Here is a 9650-nt window from a genome sequence, read left to right as displayed (position 1 = left end):
ATACAAGTACATGTACAAGGTATACAAGTACATGTACAAGGTATACAAGTACATGTACAAGGTATACAAGTACATGTACAAGGTATACAAGTACATGTACAAGGTATACAAGTACATGTACAAGGTATACAAGTACATGTGCAAGGTATACAAGTACATGTACAAGGTATACAAGTACATGTACAAGGTATACAAGTACATGTACAAGGTATACAAGTACATGTACAAGGTATACAAGTACATGTACAAGGTATACAAGTACATGTACAAGGTATACAAGTACATGTACAAGGTATACAAGTACATGTACAAGGTATACAAGTACATGTACAAGGTATACAGACCATAGCTGACATCAATAACATACTACTATATACAAAGCCCCTTGTTATGTACAACATTTCCCGCAAATTAAGTCAATTATGTCCCAGAATGGGACCCATACCAGTCCACTAACACCCAGGTACCTATTTTACTGTTAGGTGAACATGGACAGCAGGTGTCTTAAGGAAACACGGATTAATGATTCCACCCGTACCTGGGATCGAACCCCGGACCTTAATGTGTGAGCCGAATGTGCTAGCAATCGAGATACGGTAGGTAGGCAGGCAGGACAGAAAGGCAGGACAGTCAGGCAGGACAGAAAGGCAGGCAGGACAGTCAGGCAGGACAGAAAGGCAGGCAGGACAGTCAGGCAGGACAGTCGGGCAGGACAGAAAGGCAGGACAGTCAGGCAGGACAGAAAGGCAGGCAGGACAGTCAGGCAGGACAGTCAGGCAGGACAGAAAGGCAGGCAGGACAGTCAGGCAGGACAGTCAGGCAGGACAGTCAGGCAGGACAGTCAGGCAGGACAGTCAGGCAGGACAGGCAGGCAGGACAGTCAGGCAGGACAGTCAGGCAGGACAGTCAGGCAGGCAGGACAGTCAGGCAGGACAGTCAGGCAGGACAGTCAGGCAGGACAGTCAGGCAAGACAGAAAGGCAGGCAGGACAGTCAGGCAGGACAGTCAGGCAGGCAGGACAGTCAGGCAGGACGGTCAGGCAGGACAGTCAGGCAGGACAGTCAGGCAGGCAGGACAGTCAGGCAGGCAGGACAGTCAGGCAGGACAGTCAGGCAGGACGGTCAGGCAGGACAGTCAGGCAGGCAGGACAGTCAGGCAGGCAGGACAGTCAGGCAGGACATGCAGAGATAACACTAAGCAGGTGAGTACTAACACAGTGGCAGGGTAACATGGCGCTGATGTAAGGGGAGTTTAATGAGTTGTGTGTCTGACTAATTTACCAGCACGGTTTATCCACCTTCATGATCAGTGATAACCTAACTGATGAATACTGACTACTGTACACCACTACTGTAATCATCAACCTTGTACATGTATTTACTGTGTGTGTGTGTGTTTCTACTCCCGGAGCCTGGACCATGACCGGGCTCATGGAGTAGGAAAAACTCTGGCAACTCATCACAGGTATATAAAAGGTAAAGGTATAATGGTGTCAGTATTGTGATGGTCATCACACACGTGAAGTCACTCTGACCTCATCACTGGAAGTTGAAGACTTAGATGAGTCAGAGGGATGTTAGGAAGTGGAACAGTCTGGAGAGTGATGCAGTGGAGGCAGGATCCATACACAGCTTTAAGAAGAGATACAATCAAGCTCATGGAGCAGGGAGAGAGTGGACCTAGTAGCGACCAGCCAAGAGGCGGGGCCAGGAGCTGTGACTCGACAGGTGAGCACTGCAGCATTACCAACAAACAAAGGCTGTGTTCCAGCTCCTGATTCTTTTATCCTCACTATTCTCTAATATTCTTTAAATATTTTTCACAAATTCTGGGCCAACACCTAGCTCCTGGCCCTGACTGTCTTGACCTTTAAGGTCTGAATAATAAGATATTTCCAGGATCCCTAAGGGAAATAAGTTACTCTGACTTTTTAGGGCTATGTTAGTGGGTAATTTACATATGTTAATATTTATGGTAATCTGTGTTACTGTATTTATGTACCTATATCAACTTACTAATAACACCTGACTCCTGATTGTGACTAACATGTGTCAACACCTGACTCCTGGTCGTGACTAACATGTGTCACCACCTGATTCCTGACTGTGACTAACATGTGTCAACACCTGACTGCTGGTCGTGACTAACATGTGTCAACACCTGACTCCTGACTGTGACTAACATGTGTCAACACCTGACTGCTGGTCGTGACTAACATGTGTCAACTCCTGTACAGTTTATCACACACGTTATGGTAACATCTGTCTTAGTGTATACAAATGAATTAAAACATTTGAAAAAGAGGGTTTTTGAGATGTTCTGGGTATTTAGAGAGGATAGAGCAGAACAGGATGAGTAAGAGGGTGTTTATAGGGAGGGTGGAAGGAAGGGGAGAGAGGGGCGGGGGGTCGTCGCAAGAAGAGTCGAAAGATGAGTGAGGTTTCAAGTGGTAGTGGCTGGGTATTGTTTATGTGAGCATGTGAGTGGAGACAAGTATTTTTTTCGGCTTGACTTGCTGTTGGAGTGTCAGCAAGGTAATAGTAACTCCAGCACTGTTGGAAGGTAATCTTTGACGCTGACACAACTATTGGACATCTTAACTACACTACTGAAGTCTCCCAGCTCAGCCTGACACAGTTCATTACATCAAGTATGGAACTCTTCCTGTGTCATGGATTATGACAGGGAAACACACCCACCATTTGTTCCCATTGTGTAAACATCGTTCAGACAAGTGTAACAACACACACACACACACACACACACACACACACACACACCTACGACAGGAGACAGTCACTCGCAGGTAAGCTCATAAATACAAGGGTCACAACAAAGGCCCAGCAGCTAGAGACCAACTTTAAACAGTGTGGCACGTGCCCAGGTAAATGTTGACACTGTGAAGACTATACTGAACTGGAGAGTGCCACCTGCACAGTGCCAGATGGCACTAAGATACAAGGAGAGAGAGACGAAGATGAGAGAACACAATAGATGGAAGACAACACGATAGATGAGAGATAAAATGAACAATTTTTTGCTATTGAATTTCATTAACATTATATTTTCATTATTATTCGTACGCTAATTAACGTAGATATAAGACCTTAATTATCCACCTCCTAACAGCACCACCAATAATAATAATAATAATAATCACTTATTTCAAATTAAATATCAGAGGGATGCAGCATCCAGTAGAGATGAAGCGGCGGGATGCAGCATCCAGCAGAGATGAAGCGGCGGGATGCAGCATCCTGCAGAGATGAAGCGGCGGGATGCTGCATCCAGCAGAGATGAAGCGGCGGGATGCTGCATCCAGCAGAGATGAAGCGGCGGGATGCAGCATCCAGCAGAGATGAAGCGGCGGGATGCAGCATCCTGCAGAGATGAAGCGGCGGGATGCAGCATCCAGCAGAGATGAAGCGGCGGGATGCAGCATCCAGCAGAGATGAAGCGGCGGGATGCAGCATCCAGTAGAGATGAAGCGGCGGGATGCAGCATCCAGTAGAGATGAAGCGGCGGGATGCAGCATCCAGTAGAGATGAAGGAGACAGACCACAGTAGACACTCCATCTTCAAACATGTTAAAAATCTTCACAAACACTAACACACAATTCACAAACACAAAAGTCATGACGCCACTAAACACTGACTCATTACCCAACAAATCAGGTGTTGTTGACACCTAACACCTCCCCTAACACCACCTAATTAATACCTCATTAACACTCTCATTAATACTCTCTCCTGAATTAACCAGCTAAAAAATTATGGCAACTTTCCAGTGTCCTTGTCGAGAGTGTTTTATGTTTAATGGGACGTGAAGGGGGTACCTTGATGCTGGTGAAGGTGTGCCTTGATGCTGGTGGAGGTGTGCCTTGATGCTGGTGGTGTGCCTTGATGCTGGTGGTGTGCCTTGATGCTGGTGGTGTGCCTTGATGCTGGTGTGCCTTGATGCTGGTGAAGGTGTGCCTTGATGCTGGTGGTGTGCCTTGATGCTGGTGGTGTGCCTTGATGCTGGTGTGCCTTGATGCTGGTGTGCCTTGATGCTGCTGGTGTGCCTTGATGCTGGTGGTGTGCCTTGATGGTGTGCCTTGATGCTGGTGGTGTGCCTTGATGCTGGTGTGCCTTGATGCTGGTGGTGTGCCTTGATGCTGGTGTGCCTTGATGCTGGTGAAGGTGTGCCTTGATGCTGGTGGTGTGCCTTGATGCTGGTGTGCCTTGATGCTGCTGGTGTGCCTTGATGCTGCTGGTGTTCCTTGATGCTGGTGTGCCTTGATGGTGTGCCTTGATGCTGGTGGTGTGCGTTGATGCTGGTGTGCCTTGATGCTGGTGGTGTGCCTTGATGCCGGTGTGCCTTGATGCTGGTGGTGTGCCTTGATGCTGGTGGTGTGCCTTGATGCTGGTGGTGTGCCTTGATGCTGGTGGTGTGCCTTGATACTGGTGGTGTGCCTTGATTTTGGTGTGCCTTGATGCTGGTGGTGTGCCTTGATGCTGGTGGGTGTGCCTTGATGCTGAAGGATGTGCCTTGATGCTGGTGAAGGGGTGCCTTGATGCTGAAGGATGTGCCTTGATGCTGTTGAAGGATGTGTCGATGCTGGTGTGCCTTGATGCTGGTGAAGGATGTGCCTTGATGCTGAAGGATGTGCCTTGATGCTGGCGAAGGTGTGCCTTGATGCTGGTGAAGGATGTGCCTTGATGCTGGTGAAGGATGCCTTGATGCTGAAGGATGTGTCTTGATGCTGGTGAAGGATGCCTTGATGCTGGTGAAAGGGTGCCTTGATGCTGGTGAAGGATGTGCCTTGATGCTTGTGAAGGTGCCTTGATGCTGGTGAAGGATGTGCCTTGATGCTGAAGGTGTGCCTTGATGCTGAAGGATGTCTTGATGCTGGTGAAGAATGTCTTGATGCTGGTGAAGAATGTCTTGATGCTGGTGAAGGGTGTGCCTTGATGCTAGTGAAGGATGTGTCTTGATGCTGAAGGGTGTACCTTGATGCTGAAGGATGTGCCTTGATGCTGGTGAAGGGGTGCCTTGATGCTGAAGGATGTGCCTTGATGCTAGTGAAGGATGTGCCTTGATGCTGAAGGATGTGCCTTGGTGCTGAAGGATGTGCCTTGCTGAAAGATGTGCCTTGATGTTGAAGGGTGCCTTGATGCTGGTGAAGGGGTGCCTTGATGCTGAAGGATGTGCCTTGATGCTGGTGAAGGATGTGCCTTGATGCTGGTGAAGGATGTGCCTTGATGCTGGTGAAGGATGTGCCTTGATGCTGGTGAAGGATGTGCCTTGATGCTGGTGAAGGGTGTGCCTTGATGCTGGTGAAGGTGTGCCTTGATGCTGAAGGATGTACCTTTATGCTGGTGAAGGATGTGCCTTGATGCTGAAGGGGTGCCTTGATGCTGGTGAAGGGGTGCCTTGATGCTGGTGAAGGGGTGCCTTGATGCTGGTGAAGGTGTGCCTTGATGCTGGTGAACGGGTGCCTTGATGCTGAAGGATGTGCCTTGATACTGGTGAAGGATGTGCCTTGATGCTGAAGGGGTGCCTTGAAGCTGAAGGGGTGCCTTGATACTGGTGAAGGGTGTGCCTTGATGTTAAAGGATGTCTTGCTGGTGAAGGATGTGCCTTGATGCTGGTAAAGGATGTGCCGTGATGCTGAAGGGGTGCCTTGATGCTGGTGAAGGGGTGCCTTGATGGTGAAGGGTGTGCCTTGATGCTGGTGAAGGGTGTGCCTTGATGCTGGTGAAGGGGTGCCTTGATGCTGGTGAAGGGTGTGCCTTGATGCTGGTGAAGGGGTGCCTTGATGCTGGTGAAGGGTGTGCCTTGATGCTGGTGAACAATGTGTCTTGATGCTGAAGGATGTGCCTTGATGCTGGTGAAGCATGTGCCTTGATGCTGAAGGATGTGCCTTGATGCTGGTGAAGGGGTGCCTTGATGCTGGTGAAGGGTGTACCTTGATGTTGGTGAAGGGTGTGCCTTGATGTTGAAGGGTGTGCCTTGATGTTGGTGAAGGGTGTGCCTTGATGTTGAAGGGTGTGCCTTGATGCTGAAGGATGTGCCTTGATGCTGAAGAGGTTATCTTGATGCTGGTGAAGGAAGTGCCTTGATGCTGAAGGATGTGCCTTGATGCTGGTGAAGGGGGTGCCTTGATGCTGAAGGATGTGTATTGATGCTGGTGAAGGGGTGCCTTGATGCTGGTGAAGGGGTGCCTTGATGCTGGTGTGCCTTGATGCTGGTGAAGGATGTCTTGATGCTGGTGAAGGGGTGCCTTGATGCTGGTGAAGGATGTGCCTTGATGCTGAACGGGTGCCTTGATGCTGGTGAAGGATGTGCCTTGATGCTGGTGAAGGGTGTACCTTGATGCTGAAGGGGTGCCTTGATGCTGAAGGATGTGCCTTGATGCTGGTGAAATGGGTGCCTTGATGCTGGTGAAGGGTTCCTGATGCTGGTCAAGGAGAGTAACAGGGAATGGCACTGCAATAGATGAGGGAATACCTGTCGGGAAGACATCAGCGAGTCATGGTACATGACAGTGTTAGAGTGGGTGCCTGTGACGAGAGGGTTCCACAGGGGTCAGTCCTAGGACCGGTGCTGTTTCTGGTATATGTGAATGACATGACGGAAGGAATAGTCTCAAAAGTGTCCCTGTTTGCAGATGATGTGAAGTTGATGAGAAGAATTCAATCGGACGAGGATCAGGCGGAACTACAAAGGTATCTGGACAGGCTGCAGGCCTGGTCCAGAAACTGGCTTCGGGAGTTCAACGCTACCAAATGAAAAGTCATTAATACTGAGGAAGTGCAAAGAAGACCGCAGACGGAGTTTAGTCTGGGGGCCAGAGACTACAAACCTCACTCAAGGAAAAGGACCTGGGGTGAGTATAACACCAGGCACATCTCCTGGGGCGCACATCAACCAAATAACTGCTGCAGCATATGGGCGTCTAGCAAACCTCAGAACAGCATTCCGACATCTCAATAAGGAATCGTTCAGGACCCTGTACACCCTGTACGTTAGGCCTATATTGGAGTATGCGGCACCAGTTTGGAACCCACACCTAGCCAAGCACGTAAGGAAATTAGAGAAAGTGCAAAGGTTTGCAACAAGACTAGTCCCAGAGCTAAGGGGCATGTCCTACGAGGAGAGGTTAAGGGAAATCGACCTGACGACACTGGAGGACAGGAGAGATAGGGGGGATATGATAACGACATATAAAATACTGAGAGGAATTGACAAGGTGGACAGAGACAGGATGTTCCAGAGATGGGACACAGCAACAAGGGGTCACAGTTGGAAGTTGAAGACTCAGATGAATCACAGGGATGTTAGGAAGTATTTCTTCAGTCACAGAGTTGTCAGGAAGTGGAATAGTCTGGGAAGTGATGTAGTGGAGGCAGGATCCATACATAGCTTTAAGAAGAGGTATGATAAAGCTCATGGAGCAGGAAGAGTGACCTAGTAGCGACCAGTGAAGAGGCGGGGCCAGGAGCTGTGAATCGACCTTTGCAACCACAACTAGGTGAGTACACACACTCCAACACTTACTCTCCCTCCAACACTTACTCTCCCTCCAACACTTACTCTCCCTCCAACACTTACTCTCCCTCCAACACTTACCCTCCCTCCAACACTTACTCTCCCTCCAACACTTACTCTCCCTCCAACACTTACTCTCCCTCCAACACTTACCCTCCCTCCAACACTTACTCTCCCTCCAACACTTACTCTCCCTCCAACACTTACCCTCCCTCCAACACTTACTCTCCCTCCAACACTTACCCTCCCTCCAACACTTACTCTCCCTCCAACACTTACTCTCCCTCCAACACTTACTCTCCCTCCAACACTTACCCTCCCTCCAACACTTACTCTCCCTCCAACACTTACTCTCCCTCCAACACTTACCCTCCCTCCAACACTTACTCTCCCTCCAACACTTACTCTCCCTCCAACACTTACTCTCCCTCCAACACTTACTCTCCCTCCAACACTTACTCTCCCTCCAACACTTACTCTCCCTCCAACACTTACCCTCCCTCCAACACTTACCCTCCAACACTTCTCCAACAATCGTGATAAGCTCGTCAGGTGACCCACGTACTTAACCAGGACTGGACTGATAACCTCAAACTATCTGATTACAGAGTGACTGAAGAAGATGGAACAGCGCTTGTATATACCTCACGAGGAGGAGGAGGAAATCACCAGATGAAAAAGGAGGGGAGGGGAAGACAGGAAGAAGGGAGGAGGGAGATGAAGATGGGAAGCATCAGAGAGGATATAAGACTGTGTGGATGTGTTTGTTACTTCTGGATGCTAACTTGTAAACAAATTTCATCCTTGTTAACTTTAACATCTCCTACACCTCTTTCATTTATATATTTTATCTTCTTTCCTAGCGCCTCCGCTTCTCCCTCTTTCTTTCCTCCTTGTTTCTACGTCTCTTTTTCTCCTCTCTCCAACTCCTCCATTCGTCAATATTTTAGTGTTAGAAACACCTGAAATTAAAAATACTTGGGGTATATTAATTCTTATTAATAGTAGTAGTAGTAGTAGTAGTGGTAGTTCCCTCTCTCTTTCTCTCTCTCTCTCTCCCCATTGAGAACAACAAGAATTGGGAGATAACACAATTAACTCTTTATCTCTCTCACTCAGTCAAGTCAGAGTTCAAGTCTCTTTACAGATCACAAGTCAGTGTGTGGAGCAGACTAGAATGAAGGCTACTGCTACTATTACTGCTACTACTACTGCTGGTGCCTAACTTCACTGTAATGTTAGCTAAATACAAAGAACAGTCTGGTCAACTTGCTAGCAGTAGTGGTTATTATTATCAAGAGAAGTGCAGCAGTGGTTGTAAGTGGTATACCACTTAAAACCAGTCCACTACTACTTACAACCACTGCTTATCTTAGACAGTGGCATTCACTGGAGGTCCACTGTGAGCAACACAAACTACACGGTAATACGCACACAGACGTGTCACAGGGATGTTAAGAAGTATTTCTTCAGTCACAGAGTTGTCAGGAAGTGGAACAGTTTGGAGAGTGATGTACTGGAGGCAGGATCCATACATTGATTTAAGAAGAGGTATGATAAAGCTTATGGAGCAGGGAGAATGACCTAGTAGTGACCAGTGAAGAGGCGGGGCCAGGAGCTGTGACCCGACCCCTGCAAACAGGTGAACACCCAACCCACACACATACACACGACCCCTACAGCCATATATAGGTGAGTACACATACACAGTGTGTACCCTCCTAATTGTAGTGTGTGTGTGTGTGTGTGTGTCAGGGATAAAACCACCTCAGCCTACAAGAAGGTGACGAGATCAGGAGGAAGTGTGTGGAAGCCGCCTTCGCGAAGATCTTGCGTTGCCACAGAACAAAATTTGTGCACCTACTAGCCAAGCGTCTCCAGCAAATGTCACCTGACTCAGGTGATCTTCCCCTAGCTCATCACCTGACCGGACACACAAGTCATACAGACTGTTGTGTGTCTTTATTCAGGCTCTCAGATGTATCACAGACACACAAGACTGATAGTGACACTAACATAATAGGTAAATAAGACTAAAGATGGATCTGACAGTTGCTGATGGTTCTGACAGCTACTAAACGGTCCTGACAACTACAATATGGTCCTGACAACTACA

At 48.3% G+C, this 9650-nt stretch overlaps 1 protein-coding gene across 1 annotated transcript in view; it reads right to left on the bottom strand.

Moving 5' to 3' along the window:
* The window catches only part of LOC138852126 (uncharacterized), a gene marked incomplete at its 5' end in the record, with an annotated part of 25237 nt that extends 20578 nt beyond the window's left edge, over positions 1 to 4659 (bottom strand). The window contains 2 exons of the mRNA XM_070081800.1: positions 3190 to 3576; positions 4208 to 4659. Coding sequence (XP_069937901.1) covers positions 3190 to 3576; positions 4208 to 4659 — 839 coding nt within the window. The remainder of the gene's footprint in view (positions 1 to 3189; positions 3577 to 4207) is intronic.
* Between the last annotated feature and the right edge of the window lie 4991 nt (positions 4660 to 9650).

Source organism: Cherax quadricarinatus, unplaced genomic scaffold (genome assembly GCF_038502225.1).
Source record: "Cherax quadricarinatus isolate ZL_2023a unplaced genomic scaffold, ASM3850222v1 Contig4261, whole genome shotgun sequence".
Taxonomy (NCBI): domain Eukaryota; kingdom Metazoa; phylum Arthropoda; class Malacostraca; order Decapoda; family Parastacidae; genus Cherax; species Cherax quadricarinatus.
The sequence above is the reverse complement of the archived record's forward strand: the minus strand, read 5'-3'. Positions and strand labels throughout refer to the sequence as shown.